At 33.2% G+C, this 16,485-nt stretch overlaps 1 protein-coding gene across 5 annotated transcripts in view; it reads right to left on the reverse strand.

The window, feature by feature from the left end:
- Window positions 1-16,485, reverse strand: part of LOC149944377 (FK506-binding protein 15-like) — a 36,290-nt gene that overhangs the window by 12,548 nt on the left and 7,257 nt on the right. For all 5 annotated transcript variants that reach the window (XM_090175118.1, XM_090175117.1, XM_090175115.1 and 2 more), the window contains exons 6-25: window positions 15,291-15,389; window positions 14,695-14,850; window positions 14,487-14,555; window positions 14,095-14,238; window positions 13,848-14,027; window positions 13,653-13,766; window positions 11,750-11,876; window positions 11,295-11,350; window positions 10,989-11,204; window positions 7,075-7,173; window positions 6,495-6,589; window positions 6,330-6,432; window positions 6,016-6,175; window positions 5,744-5,880; window positions 5,420-5,503; window positions 4,366-4,422; window positions 4,084-4,251; window positions 3,273-3,380; window positions 2,634-2,721; window positions 558-683 (exon numbers count right to left, since the gene is read on the reverse strand). In XM_090175118.1, the coding sequence (XP_090031244.1) occupies window positions 558-683; window positions 2,634-2,721; window positions 3,273-3,380; window positions 4,084-4,251; window positions 4,366-4,422; window positions 5,420-5,503; window positions 5,744-5,880; window positions 6,016-6,175; window positions 6,330-6,432; window positions 6,495-6,589; window positions 7,075-7,173; window positions 10,989-11,204; window positions 11,295-11,350; window positions 11,750-11,876; window positions 13,653-13,766; window positions 13,848-14,027; window positions 14,095-14,238; window positions 14,487-14,555; window positions 14,695-14,850; window positions 15,291-15,389 (2,386 nt within the window). The remainder of the gene's footprint in view (window positions 1-557; window positions 684-2,633; window positions 2,722-3,272; window positions 3,381-4,083; window positions 4,252-4,365; window positions 4,423-5,419; window positions 5,504-5,743; window positions 5,881-6,015; window positions 6,176-6,329; window positions 6,433-6,494; window positions 6,590-7,074; window positions 7,174-10,988; window positions 11,205-11,294; window positions 11,351-11,749; window positions 11,877-13,652; window positions 13,767-13,847; window positions 14,028-14,094; window positions 14,239-14,486; window positions 14,556-14,694; window positions 14,851-15,290; window positions 15,390-16,485) is intronic.

Below are 16,485 nucleotides of genomic sequence, written 5' to 3' on the forward strand. Positions count from 1 at the left end.
TTCACAATAAAGCATAAGAGGGTCCTGCTAATTGGCCAAAAAACAATTTAAATTTTAAATTTCTTGATGTTGTTAAAAATATATGATAATAAATAATAATAATAATAATAATCAGCTAGGCTAACACCCAAGGCACCACCCTAAGCCTAAGTCATCATGCGACTTTTGAAGCCCTTAATTCAGGTGGCCGGGTTACAATGCGTAGGAGGGTGGCGGCAAGCCCTGCATGCCACGATACTGACAAGAGCTATCTTCTATATATAATTTTTAAGACTATTGAAGTTAATTTAAGAAATGTATGTAGATTTCCAGGCGAAATTGCTAAAATGTGAAAATTTTGGGGCTCTGATAGCTGAAATGAAGTCTGGGCTATCGAGACATATCATTTATAATTTTAACCATAATGGTTGAAGTCTATATTATGTGCTCTGTCTTGGTAAAATCATTCACTAAATCTTTGTGGAAAGTATAGCAACTGATGCACTTTTACCAATAATGCCCCTTTTTAAACTACAAGTTTTCATAACTTTTGAATAAACACTGAAAATAGAACTTACTTTCTGTTTTGCTGAGATTTTCCTCATTAGGCACCATTTCTTCAGCAACAGAGCTACTACTGATTATGGAACTTTTTTCATCATTACTTGTCTTATTGACCTCATTTACCAATCCTTGTTTTGTACCTAAATACACAAATAAAATTGAGATACAAAACTAAGAAATGTAATTAGGTTCTGTGGGGTAAATAGCGCCCCGCAATGCGGGGGGCCCCCAAACGTTTATGATTAAAATCGATGCTATTTAAAAGGGCTCCGAGTTCCTAGTTACGCCACTGACTGATTATTATACTGGGCCATTCCATGTTAAATTGACCAGTCATGCAGTTGATTATAATGAAATTTTATGAATTCATCTGAATTTTATTGAAAATTATTAAGCCATTGTGAAATTATGGACCCTTTTCAAACTAAGCAACTTTTCCAAAGGGGCGGTAAGTCTTATTTTTATACCCCCTAAAAATTCCTTGTATAAATCAATATTATTATTTTAGGACTTTACTATAAAATCTAAATTCATATTTTAAATAAAATAACTTTTTAATAATTTGACGGTGTATATACCATCGAGAGGGGAAACTTTCATTTTAAGACACTGCTGAATAACTTTAATCCAAGCTTTACTTTATTGTACAACATCATTTGATAAAAGTGTTTTGAAGGGGCGAAAAACAAGGTTTTAAAGATTGCAAAAGATTGATTTGAAGGCAAAAATTTGGGGAGCAAATACAGTTGTGCTAAAATTTAATGCCTGTGAAGAAATAAACCTGAAAAAAGTTTTAAAGGATTTTTTAGGGTGTTAGGCAAAACTAAGAAATTTTTGGGAAGTGTTTTGTAGCTAATCACCAACAATGTTTTCTAAGGATTGTGTCAACCACTTTAAAAATACTAACATTAAAATTGATATTATCTCTACCCAAACTAATGCACTTTTATGTTAATTTTTATATCTGTATGAGTTTTGAAAAAAGTGCTAACAGCTCAGTTACACTAACTGACAAGGAGACTACCCGAGGTGTAACTCATCGATTTTGTTTAAATTCAGGGATTAAGTAGACCTTCATGTAACTTAGAAAATTTATTTTTTACTTGCCTTCAGACCGATGAACCAAGTAAAAAATAAATTTAACAACGGCAAAGACCATGTTGAAAACCTAAATAATCAGGGTGTTTATGAAATACCATGTAAAGGTTGCAACCACGTTTATATTGGACAAACAAAACGTAATTTTAAAACTCGATTTTGCCATGTTAATTTACATAGAGAAATATAATATTTTAGTTGTCAAAAACGTTTTTGGTTGCCATGGTAAAACTAAAGCCCATCACATTTTTTCCCTTTGGGGTTTTTTAAGTTACATCAAGGTCTACTTAATCCCTGAATTTAAACAAAATCAATGAGTTACACATTCCTCGTGCAGGGGGACATTTACTAGTGTAAAATTAAATGACCTTCAACCATGTCTTCAAGGTCATTCCAATTAGAAAGTTGTTGCTCGCCATATTATTAGTTAAAATAATTTTGATTTGGCCAAATTTGACCAATCAGAAGCCAAAAAATTGAAGATTAATGAAGTAAACCTGATTTCTGTAAGACTGGTTGTCATGACAACAAGTTTTAGAATAATTGAACTCCGTCGTTAAACGAGCTCAAGCATGTATCGTAGCCGACGGTGGCATCATTGAACCGTTGTAAACTATTCAATATTTATTTGATTGGGTCACATTAAAACTAATCAATTATTTTATTATCAAACACTGAACCTATTAACCTTCAATTTCTCGGCTTCTGATTGGAACCAAATACGTAAACGGTAAACCCAACGGTTCTCGAGATAGTTTTAGAATTTTACACTAGTAAATGTCCCCCTGGATGAGGAATGTTCCATAGAAATAAAAAAGTTTTCCAGTTATTTTTTTTAGTGTATATACAATTTTATATTTCGTATTGATAGTGGTGTAACTTTAGCTAATAAATTTACCGAATCATTTTGTTTGTATTTAGACCACATGTTTTGTTTTTTTTGTTGGTATTTTAGTGACTATCTAGCTAATAAAGCTAAAATAATTACATACTTTCAGGATTTTCTTCTGTGCTTGATATATTAGTTTTAGGAACATCAGAGTCTGTAGATTCACTCTCTAGCATTGCACTTGTAATACTCTGTAAAAAGCTTAGTTGAATTATTAGGTAAAGATTTTTGTCTATGTCCATTTTGTGTCAACAATATTAGACTGACCAGCACTGATAATCTTTACATTAAACTACTTAAAAAAGATAAACTTCGCAGGGGTAAAAACTAAGCATTACTGGAATATACATGGTGGGCCTTCTGAGCAGAAATACCACATTATAGAGTAGTGCTACGGTTCCTATGACGATGTCGCCTATACCGTGTCCAAAGCTATGGAAAAGTATTAGGTATTTTATAGCCTCACAAGTAACATAATAAGTTGTTAAAACGTTGGTTCGCAAAGAGGACCTACAAAAAAATGAACACTTATGGTTGTTAAAGGGAACACAAAGGGCTCCAATTCTGGTCGCTCCCTCCCAAGGCTTTAATGTTTTTGGGTGTCATTTAGTGTTTTGTCCCTAAAATTGTCTTCCGTGAAGAACAAGTTAGAGGTTACATTCGTTTGATACCATTTTATATTTGTCGTATCTGATTACAATGTTTAATTTATTCAACCACTAAATTTAAAAGTTAAATTTACCCTTATGGATTGAAGTACCAGTTGAAGGATTTCACCTCCATCATATGATGTTCCACCTTCAATTTCTTGTTGTAAGGAGCGATACAATGCTGTCATAGCTCTTTTTAACTAATAAAAAAAATTGAAAATTATTTCTATTCTAGTTAAGACAGCTTATAAACCTAAACTGCAAAATTGTCACAGCAAGAAACTATGTAAACACTTGGAATGTCTGAGAAACCATTGCCACTGTACTACAAAAGAGGCTCAATAATGGTTTGGCTAAAACTATGTTGAATGTAAACTGTATCGCTGTTGATACGCTGGCTGCCATAACTAAGAAACCATGCTGCGGAAAAAAAGGACACTCACTTGGGAAATAGGCATACCAGATAATTAATTTAGGAAATCCCAGCTTGTTCTCACACTGTAGACACTTTCATGTTCTTCAGAACATAAAATCACATTTTTGAGGGCTTAAAACTGAGGAAAGGAGGTAAGTGAACTTCTATTTAAGACCAGGCTTAATGTTGACTACGAGCCGTCAAAACCAAAATGTGCTGCAAACTGTGCCCTTTTTCTACTAGAATCATCACGGTCATCAGTCTTTCTTACACATTCCAAGTGTAAATAAAGTTTCCAGGTCAAATAAGTAGATATATGCTAAAATTTTTCATTATTTGCAAATAATATAGCGCATTTTAAAATTATAGATTTACACAGCACAGAAAATTATTTAAAAAATAGAATGATGTTTTGTTACATAACAAGGTTTGGGTTATTATATCATTAATTTAATTCAAAAATAAATTATCTATAACTCTTAACTTACTTTAGCTTCCCAGTTTGATTTGTTAGGGGTAGATGTTAGACTGTTAATTTCCTTCTCTAACTTCAACTTTTGGGTTTCTAATATTTTAATCTGTTCCATACTAGATTCAAATTCTTTCTTTAAAGAAATTTTTTCCTCTTTCCAGCTATCTGGAACTGCACCATCTGCCTAAAATTGGGAATACAAAAAACAATTTAGTAAATAAGTAATATAGAATAAAACAAAATTAATCAACAATGTAACTATTCATTTGTGAGTGATCACACTCAATTTTAAACATACATTACAGTCTTTATGTTTGTTTGATTCTTGTTCTTCCTTTAACAACTGAATTTCATCCTGTAATAAAATAATTCATAAAGGCATATCGTTTACAGTGAAATAAAAAAAATACTTAGAAAGATTTGTATTTGGGTTGAGTTTTGAAAAACCAAAGCATAGAAGAAAAATGTACAGAATATAATGAATTTATATTAACTGAGAATATTATAAATTTACGTTAACTAAGAATATAAATTTACGTTAACTAAGAATATAAATTTACATAAACTAAGAATATGAAAGAGCATGTATAGCCTCTGCTTTCATGATTTATGGGATTAAGAGAATGTGCGACTGAGGTGAGCATTGTGTTTTTCCAACAGTAGCTGGGTTTTTCTTCTTGCCGTCTTCAAATTCTCAGTTAAAATGAAATAATTCTTGGTACTAATAAATATATTTAAACACACAGAAAATACTAAACTAAAATAAAACCCTTATGTGAAACAATATGTTAATAGGGGTTAGCCACTGCCTAACAGACCATGGGGTTTTTACTGTACTTCTCTTTAGCTCATGTCTTGTTTTGACTAATTTTTCCCCTCTATTACTATTTTACATAATCCAACCTTGATGAATGAGTGGCCATTTTAAAATGGGCTCCAGTAAACCTTTTACAAGTATAGGATTACGAACTGTAATACTTATGGTATCAGGAGTTTGAGGACCCTACTGCTCATTGATATAATTAATTTTCAAGATTAATTGTAAGAATTAAAATTGATAAGCGACTATAAATTACCTGAGGTTGATGCTCCTTCAGCAGCAAAGAACAGAAATAGTCAAGGCTTACTCAATATTAAGCTGTGCTCATATATTTAATTATAAAACTTTATTTATAATTCCTAACTAGACCTTTCTATAAATTCCTCCACAAGTAATGGTTACACAACATACAGCTATTTCCGCATGCTTAAATTAATTTTTTTTTTAGAGCACAGTGGGTTATCACTCTTTTGCCCCATGGGCCAGTCCAGCTCTGGCCTTAGCCTTATAAAAATATTTTAAGAACATATACCTCATATTTTTGCTGCATTTTTTCAATCTTCTCGTCAGTTTCAAAATTTTTCTTATCAAGATTGTCTTTACTTTTTTCTACTTCCTATTAAAACCAAATAGAAGCTTCAAATTATTTATAAAATTATGAAAACATAGTATGGTATATCAGTAATTTAGTGCATATATATTTCATTAAAGAAAAGGTTAAAATCTCTGGAGTAATACGGGGATGGCATTTTTGTGGAATAAATTATGTATATTTCAAAATTTTTACATAATGAAGTACAGCACTATTAAAGAACGAGCTTGAAATATTTTATTCCAATGAAACAAGTATGGATACCTTTGAGAGACTATTATTTGATGATTGAACAGTTAATAACTCCTGCTGCAGCTTTTCTAATTTATTGATGACTTCTAATTTGGCAGCTTCAGTAGCCTGTAGACTAGATTCCAAATATTTTACAAGTTCATTTTTTTCTAGAATTAAGAAATACATTCCCTCTAGTTATGAAAACGCTCAAAAGTATTTTTAATATAACAAATTGTTATGAATTATACAAACACACCAGCCCCTAAAAATATGTAACAAACGCTCAGCCCTTAAAAGCTCACCATTTAGTTCTTTGTTGAGTTTCGCCATTTCTTCTTGTAGTTTCTTAAAACTTGTGGACTGACTTCCTGATTCAAGGACTTCCGTCTGAGACTTCTGTAACCGTATCTTTAAGTCTGCAATTTCGGAGGTAGCTACTGCCAACTCTTCAGAAAGGATAACCTATAAAATGTAATAAAAAACTAATTAACATAGTTTAAAAAAATAATTTAAAATTTAAGATAAGGTAATATAGCCATGTGAAAGTAAGATTAAATGTAAATTACTTTACCCACATTCTATTTCAACATATCTATTAGACCTTAATAAATTGTACCTTTTCCTTCTCGAGGTTTGCAAGTCTTAACTGAGATTGTGCTGCGCTAGACTGAAATGAGTCGCTTCTCCTTTCCATCATAACATTGCTCTCTTCAACTAATCTAAAAGGTGAATGGAAAACATAAAGCATACTAGTTTTATTCTCAAAAAAGCATTAACTTACTTCTGATTTTTTTCTAACAAAACACAAATTTTTTCATTCAATGCTTGAATTTTCTGATTTTTATCATGTAATTCAGTTTTCCATCTTGTGTTTTCCTTTAAAGTGAAGTGGCATTACATAATGATACATCTAATATATGGCAGTGGTTTTCAAATTGCACATCACGGAACCCAGATGATGTTCTAGCACACTACCTGTGTCTTGTAATTTAGATTGTGCACCGCCACTGATAACTTTTTGGGTTGCTATCATTCAGGAGTAAAATTATCCTGAACTATCTCGCTCTATATCAGCAATTCTGTTAAATTCTAAGAATTAGTTAAAGTCTTAAAGAATGCGTCGACAATTCTAAGAAAGTACTAGACTAAAATCCCAGAAAACCTTGGCACTATCTAATTATTAATCCGGACCCTATTGAAAACCAGTGTAAAACCGAAAAGGTGCTCCAATAAAAAACTATTATTATTATAACTACAAAACTCAAAAATTAAAACAAAATTTACACAATTTATGGAAGGGTTCTGAGTTCTAACAGTTTGAAAACCACAGTTTTAAGCTAATAATATATTTTGAATACTACCTGGACTACTCTTTCAATATTTTGAACCAATGCTGTAGAGTCCATATATGGCAATAAAGGCTGGTTAATGACTGGCACAGATGGTTTCACTTGATCAAGCTAAAGCATATATTAATTAAATCATCAATAAATATGATGGAAACTGGAATATCTGCGTGTACATGGAATGCATCTGACATATGCATTGTTTCATTGTCTCACTTAAAGGGACACTTAGTAGTTTGAGTTTCGGAAATGGGGCTTGAAAAATACCAAATTATCATTTGTTGGATATACAACCCCAAGGTATGGAAAGGGGGGCAGTTACCTGAAATATGAGCCAAATTTTTTAAATGATTCTGTCGCTCTATAAGGCATTAGGAAAATTTTTTACTCAAGTTTAGCGGATAAGTGTTGATCATGATCTGTTATTTGACTTTGGAGGTTTACTTACAGCATGAATTAAATAACAGAGCAGCTTTGCTAAATGACTTACATTAAGAGGTAGACTTCTATAATGAATTTAAATAAAAGCGCTGAACCTAGTTGAAGTGGATTTCAATCGATATTTTTGTTCATAACCATGTTGATGATTGTGTTCCCTTACGGAAAAAACTATTGGAATCCAATTGGCAAATTTTCCAATAAGAAACCTATTATGTTTTGGGACAATTCCCAATAAGAATTCCAATTAGATTCCAAAAGGAACCAACAATTACATTCCAATTGGATTCTAATAGGAACCAACAATTATATTCCAATTGGATTCCCATAGGTACTACATCCCAATTGGATTCCAATAGGAACCAACAATTATATTCCAATTGGATTCCTATAGTACCCACATCCCAATTGGATTCCTATGGGACCCACTTCCCAATTGGATTCCTATAGGAAATGTATTTTATATTTCCCAATTGGAATCCAATTGTGAGGTAAATCATTTCTATCAACATTTTGCTTAGATTTCCCTAAAAGGCACGAATAATTACTTATTAAAATAAGCAAAGTTCTTACAAAAAGAGATTTTGTACTTAAAACTCTAAAGCCAGAGCCATCAAAATGGCTACCACAAAATAGACAAAATGAATTGCCTAAAATATTTAAATTTAAACCAATTTACTTATTGAACGTTGGGAAAACCAAGGAAAGCAATACAACACATTGGTTTTTGAATTCTTAAGTATACTGTTATTTAACTAACACCACAACACGATTGTGGGCTAATACAAACGTTGATTTTAAAATTATTCTATGCAAGTTAATTAGATTCCAAATTATTACCAATTTTTCACTGTTTTGGTAGCGAAATTCCTATTGGTTTTCTATTGGAATGATTTACCAATGTCTTTTTAATAGATTTTGTGTTCCGTTCTCAATATTGTATCAATTCATTTAGCTTTTAACTTTTTACTAAATTTAGTATTATGTAGTTAGTTCATTTATTGACAGTTGCCATTATTTCTATTGATGTTTAATCGCCATTTTATAGTCCGATAAGCGTTTAAAATTCAGTTTATAATACTCCAATAACTCAAAAATATAAATTTATACACAATTCAAATATTTATTGGTTTTAATACAGGGTCTGTAGGTTTTGTATGGGTCGAACCTAGAGGTCGGCGGAACAAATAAATTAACCGCAAAAGTTTCAATTAATCATTAAAATTAGTATTATTTGTTTTATACGAATAAATTATACGATTAAACAACGATTTAACATGCAAAATTAATCATTTTTTTCGAATATTTCTGAATAATTCTCGGTTATGGATAAATATAAACAATCGTATAATTTCTTATTCAAACGCCGACCTCTAATCGAACCACGAGGCCAAAGCACATGTTCAATGGGGATTGCGACACCAAACAAAAGGATTACCAATTGAATTTATATTGGAGAGCCCTTACCAAAAATTAAGTTGGATTTCAGTTTGTATTTAGTTTGCATACACATTATTAGTTGATATTAACTTGGTATTAAGTAGGCTCAAGTTGTCAGCATATTTCAAGTTACTAGTTGAAGGAGTAATAAGTTGTTATTCAGTTGGTAGGAAAATACTTCTTTTGCTAAGTTTGTAATTAGTTGGTTTTTAGTAGTCAGGAAGTTACATATTATTTTTAAGTTGGTTTTTAGATGTTTCCCTAGTAGGATTTAAGTTGCTTTTAAGTAGTTAAATGTAAATGTTGATTCTGGTTTAGCTGGAAATAAGTTGATTAATAAAGAGGATTTAAGTTATTTTTAAGTAGGCATTTGTCCCAAATACAAACTGAAAACCAAGTTGAAATACAAGTTGTCCTAAGTGGTTTTTAGCTAACTTATTTTTTGGTAAGGGAGTTTACCAATAAACCTCCACTAGGACTGTTGCGCGAATTGGATTCGTATTGGAAATTATTTCAATAAATATCCAGTGGCAATTGTGATATCAACCCAATATATTAACAATTGGATTTATATTGGAAAAGTTTCCAATAAGTTTCCAATAGGAATACGGTATTTACGCCAATTGGAATCATATTGGAAATTAATTTAATAAATAACCATGCAGTAGGAATTGTGACACTAACCCAATAGATTACCAATTGGATTTATATTATAAATATTAGCAATAAATCTCCAATAGGACTGTGATATATGCACCAATTGGAAAGCAATTGGATTTGTATTGGAATGGAATTATTCCTATAAATATCTGGTAGGAATTGTGAAACCAATCCAATAGCTTCCCAATTGGATTTATATTGGAAAAGTTTTCAATACATTTCCAATAGGATTTTGGTATATACGCTAATTGGTAACTAATAGGAATCATATTGAAAATTATTCCAATAAATATCTGGTAGGAATTGTGACACCAATCCAATAGATTCCCAATTGGATTTATATTGGAAAAGTTTCCAATACATTTCCAATAGGATTTTGGTATAAACGCTATTTGGAAACTAATAGGAACCATATTGGAAATTTTTCCAATAAATAACTGGTAGGAATTGTGACGCCAATCCAATAGATTTCCAATTGAATTTATATTGGAAAAGTTTCCAATAAATTTCCAATATGATTTTTGTACATGCAGCAATGGGAAACCAATTGGATTCGTACTGGAAATTATTCCAATAAATATCCATTAATAATTGTGATACCAATCCAATAGATTTCCAATTGGACTTATTTTGGGCAAGTTTCCAATATATTCCCAATAGGATTGTGATATATGCGCCAATTGGAAACCAATAGATTTCCAATGCGAAATGTATTGGCAATATTTAACCAGTAACTTTCAAATTGGAACCAATAAATTCGGATTTTTCCAATAGATTTCCTATTGGATTCCTATAGCTTTTTCTGTAAGGGTTTGCTTCCGAAGTAACACCTTCCTCTAGGTAGCACTGGGATAACCAAACTAACCCTTTTTGAGGGGTATAATTTAGCGAAGCTAGTTCATTCAAACTTACAGCTATATTTGTTAGATATTGATATTATAAATGATTTACTTAACTTAGGCAGCAACTTCCTTACTAACCTTTTTGTCTCAACCAGTACTTAGGATAACTGGGAGCTAGCCACTCCCTTCACTAATCTAGCTTATTCTCATCTATAGAATGAATCTTCAAAGATCCTATTATATATTTACTATTCCCACTGCCAACCTTTAGCACTGGGATTACTAGAGATAAAACGCTGACAGCTATTAACATTACTACATAATGCTTATACACTAATGAAGCTAATATTCTGATTTTTTAAAACCTATAATTATTAAGCTTTGGCACTATAATTGATTTTCATGATATGACAACGCTGGATACAGTTTATATGCCAGTGGGTTTTATCTTCCCAAAATTGCAATACTTTAAAATATACTACATAATGGAAAATAACATCACTTTTTCAATTTATTTTCAGTCTGATTTATAAGTTTTACCATACGTACTTTATTTAGAACTAAATCCACTTTATCCCCAATCTTGCTCAATACCATCCGAACTTCTGAATTATGGGCTCGACTTTCGGACATTAACATTGGCAAATGTGTATCACTAAGGCTATTAGGTGGTGCTTGCGCTAAAGGAGCCATAGGATGTTGAAACAGGGCTGTCATAGGCTGAGTCGCTTGAAATGGATAAGAATAAGGCATAGTAGCAGCATTCTATAATTAAATAAAAGAATTGTGAGAAAAATGGTGATGGAGTTATTTAGCAATATCATGAAGTATTGATTCTTACATGGTACCACTTACAGGATACTGCTGTTGGTAAACAGATATTTGTTGTGGAATAGCACTCTGTGGCATGGCTTTAAATAAAAAAATTATGGCATATTTTTTACATTTTATTTAGGATCATTTCAGTAAAAATGAGAATTTCAAAGGTAACAGAAATCGGGTTTCAGCTATTACACTAAGGGATAAAAACCATTACACTATACTTAAAAAAGGGTAAGGTAATTAACCCAAGTGTTACATCAAACAACTATGTTTCAGTCAAGGATGAAAATCAGCTATGATAATTCTGGAAGATTATAGTGGAAAAATTAAATTTACCCTGAATTTATGATTGGAACCCATTTCAATTTTTAAAAGAATGACTGCATGTTAGTAAATAAGTCTATGATATCTAGGTGGTCTACAATGGCTATTTTTTAGCCCACTCAACACTTAGGTATAATAGACAAATGCTCAAAAAGTGCGATTACCTGGATGAATTGACTGTGGTTCAGTATAAGTGTTCTGACTAGGATTTCTAGGTCGGTGTTTGATAGCTGGTTTTGGAGATGGTTCTCTAGCAGGTGATGATGTTAAACTTCTCCTTGTTTGATCATCCTAAAGATGAGAAAATAATAGCTACTTGTGCAAGATGAGCCGATTAAAATAAAGGACAATGATATTTAGACTAGTAGGGTTTTATATTTATGTTTAAATATTTTCTTGTGTTCTTTTAAATATCATTGTCCTTTACTTTTAATTGGCCCATCCTAAGGATACTAATAAAATTTAAGTGTTATAAGTAGTAAAAAGAAACAAAGTAATTGGAAAATTTCAATTTATAAGCAGCATTTTCTCCAACATGAACCGGGAGGACGCAGTTTTAGCCCTTTCCATTCTCATCTGCTACTATTCCCCTTGGAATATGATATCAAGCAGGAATCCATACCTCTACTTGTAATGCTTATCCTGCCGTATGGCGTATGGTAAGATCATTCTATCAGCTTTGGCCTCGCCTACGAAAGAAAAAATCCCCTCTGCGTGTTGTTTGTTAACATAGTAACGTAAAAAAACCGTCAGCTACATCAAGACAAAAATCTTCTGCGATAAGCACTCCTAGTAGAGGTATGGAATCCTGTATCACGTTTTACAAGGAGACCTATTCTGACTGAGATATATATACTAGGCGCAACCTTACCAGAGGAAACTTCCCTAATATTTTGCTAATATTTATTCTCCTTTCTTATGTACTTGAGTTAAAATTGATACATAACTATCTCTAATAATGATCGTACAGGGTGACATTTGAGTGGGGTCGGGTTTGGGGAGAAAAAAACCCAAAAAAATGGGTTGGGTCGGGTTTTTTTTTAACAAAAGTAGCATATTTTTATTTAACTTATAAAATATCTAAAACGTTTCCAAAATGCTCCCAAATAACCGATACTTTAGGCATTATAAAAAAGTTGTTTAACCGACTTTGACAGCGAAATCTAAGCAACAGCCTAACCGTAACGGCAAACTTGCTGATTCGCCGACGACAGGACGAGAGTAGTCGCTTCAATGGCTGACTATTTAAAATTAAAACCAAAATCGAAATCAAAACAACGGCGAAAGAGAGGCGAGCGTGACGCTACCTTTGTACCTTAGAACTGTAGCCAACATGGTCAGTGGCAGCCATATTATATCTAAATAGACCTAAGTCCCAACGGCACTAGTGTGGGGGTTAGTATAAAAGGAGAAGTCAAAGAGAGGTGAGAAAGGCAGAACAGTATAGAGACTTTGACACAGTGGTTAGTTGCGGTCAGGAGTTAGTAGCTGAGTAGTTAACTCCAAGCTAGAATGCTAGTTAGTTGAAGTATTTCCCTCAGTCGCTGCAATTTTGCATTCCTTTCCCTTAGTGGCATTAACTAACAGTTATTAGTCTCTTATTATTATTATTATGTAGTTTGTTCTAAGGCCTCCGAAGGCACGTTACCCAACCTTCTAGAGTAAGGCGGCTACAGAACGAGAGAAGTTGCTGAGAGAATAGGCTGGCCTGCCCCCCCTCCCCTTACCAAAAATATAAATTGTCTAGGAATTTGGTTTTAAGTTTGTATTTGAGACGATAGAGATGCTAGCGTCATTATGACACCTACACTTGTTTCGGTCGCAATTAGCTTTCATTTAAAATTCACAGGTATATAAAACTGGGGCATTTTCATAACACATACAAATAGTTTCCCATCGCTACCCAGATTTTATTTTTTCAGGGATAGCCCAACCCTGACCCAGACTTTATTTTGACTCCATACGAACAATAGTAATGTGTGAAACAAGGTCTCATTGAAAAACAATTTCTACAGAGATTTTGCACTTATGTTACACACAGTAATATTAATAAAACGTACTCCATACCTCTGTTTCTGATTCACTGCTTTGTGGAACCGCAGATGACCCCTGCATGGGCAGCATAGGCATACCCATTTTGGCCATTCTTGATATTATCTTAGCTTTTTCTGTTTTGGGACTCTACCCAGAAGAAAAAAAATAAGGAGTTGTAAATATACTCTTACCAGCAAAAATCCAAAGTTAGTTGCTAAATAATCAAACCTGTGAAAGTTGTTCTGATATTGATGCCCCACGTGCTTTAACAGATTCATCAGTTGAAACGGTAGCATTTGATGAAGGCTCAATTTTGGTGGGATCAGCCTTTTTCACGTAAAGAGACTCTTTCTGCTCTATATTTACTGAAGGTGTAGATGAACTAATGGGTTCTTTGGCCAATTTAATCTAAACACAAAAAAATTACTTTGAGAAATGCCCTGGATGCGTCAAAAGTTATAATTAAATAACAAACCTTTGTGACAAATACTTCAAATACCAGTGTTGAGTTAGCTGGGACTTTATCAGCCACTGTTTGATTGCCATAACCAAGTACGGGTGGAATTATAAGAATCCTTCTTTGATTGCATTTCATACCAATCATGCCTTCTTCCCATCCCTAAATAAGCAAAATATGTTAAAATCTGCCTATCCAGCACCCCTTAAGCAAAGGGCCCAATGTTAATGGCATATTCCCCACCAAAAGAGAAAATAGGATTATTTTCTGTAAGAGATATACATATTTGTGATACTATTACATCATTTACATGTGTAAACATAAAAATTGAACCTTAATGGTCAAGTTTTCAATACTTTATTATGCTAATAACCAGTATTTATAGTGTATTAAAATACATGAATACTCACTTTTATGATCTTAGTTTTACCAATTTTGATTTTCATTGCTTTATCAGATTGGCTATTGCAATCAAACAGCTGAAAGAAAAAGAAATTAAATCACATTACAATAGAGATAGGGAGTCTTCAATCATTGAAAGACTAATAGATTAAAACCAATAATGCCACTTAGAACTATTTTAAAGAATCTAGCAAAGGGAATGTTTGAAACGATTACTTGGCCAAAGGTATGATTTTGAAGCAACCATCCAGAATATTTAACTTCAGCAGCATCACCCAATTCTAATCCTTTTGTTTCATCACCAAAATTGAGATCTTGCACAACAACGCAATTCAAACTACTTCCAGCACTATTAGCCCTAGCTACTGCTACCTATAAATACAACAAGTGAAACCAATTTAGGATATATTACATACATTATACCACACTTTGAAATCGACAAAGGGTAAAAACTCATCCCTGATGGAACTAAAGAATGGGTTGTTTATCATATCTTGACCTAGTTAAGCTGTACAAAATTCTGAGAATTTCTGACCAGTCTTTTCATTTGGAGATGACAAGCTATTACACCAAAGCTTATCCAAAATAAGGATCAGAGTAAAAAAAGACAAATCATTCGGTGTGGAAAATCGCTGAGAATATGGGTTCCATAAATAACGCGAACCCTAATGCACCCTATAGGCTTTATCCTTATTTAAACCTATTTACCTATTACCATTGAGTTCAAAACAATTTTTATTTTATAAGAAGGTTGTAAATAGTCATGTTTATAATTAACAATTAAGAGTTCAAAAATGAATTTTAAAAGTCACCTGTTTAGCAAAATCCAAAGCATTTTGCTCTGTGTCGAATAATATCGACCAGCTATCTCTTTGATCGTCATAAAAACTCCTATATTTGTTTGCTTGCACCTAAAAGTACACTTATTATAGATGTTATGGACAAAAGGAGTAAGTAAGACACTTAAATGAACAACAATGATAATTTATGTTATAAAACCTTAAAATCGAGGTTATGGGGAAAAATATTTGACCGAATGGGCTATTTGAAAATTTACCATTTTCTAGTATGGGCCAAAACCGATATGATCACGATTTTGGCAATTAATCGGGTTGGGTCTAAATTACCGATTTTACCCAATAGTGATATTTTATATTTTCTCCCATAAATTTCAAAAACAAGGCTGATGGCTCAACTATCCTTGACCTTTGGCTTAGCTAATTTGTTGGAAAATATCAGTATTGGTAAGAATTGGTTAGTTACCTGAAAAAAATTAGTTAGATATTGGTAATTATCAGTTTGATATAGTGTTCGGGTCAAAATTAAGTTGGATCAGGTAAGGCGGGGTGGCGGAGTGGTTAGCGCTTTCGCCTCGCAGCAAGAGGAGCCGGGTTCGATCCCAGCTTGTGGCACTGGGTGAAAACTCGGAACTACTCCTTCTGCGTTGAGTTTGCAAGTTCTCTCCCCACTGGTTAAAGGGGTTTTCCCCCGAGTTCTTCGGTTTCCCCTTCCATAAAAACTTGTAGAGGTTAACGGTAATAGTTAGTGTAGGGAGCTGTTGGCTCGCGTGGCATGCAGGGCTTGCCACCACCCTCCTACGCATTGTAACCCGGCCACCTGTTTAAAGGCATTATAAGTCGCTAGATGACTTGGGCCGAAGGTGGTGCCTTGGGTATTAGCCTAGCTGATTATTAAGGCCACCGCCAAAAAAAATACTGGCTTATTTATAACTAAAAGAACCAAAATATTTTGTGGAAGGTTTACAGTAAAATAAAATCATCAAATAAAAAAATCTATAGTATTGTCACGGACAGACTACGCTGGCAAAATACATAAGCCACGTGCCACAGACCGGACGTACCAGCTCTCCCTCCCGCGGAGCTCGGTCTATGGGGTCGGGCTCCCCGTTTTACCCCCACGGCCCGTGCTATAAAAGAAGGGTCGCGTCGGGGAAATGGGCAATCTCTCTGCCTCTCTCTGTAGAGGTAAACCTTTAGTGGGAACTTA

This window comes from Leiobunum rupestre, chromosome 5, assembly GCF_980474605.1.
Source record: "Leiobunum rupestre chromosome 5, qqLeiRupe1.1.hap1, whole genome shotgun sequence".
Classification (NCBI taxonomy): domain Eukaryota; kingdom Metazoa; phylum Arthropoda; class Arachnida; order Opiliones; family Sclerosomatidae; genus Leiobunum; species Leiobunum rupestre.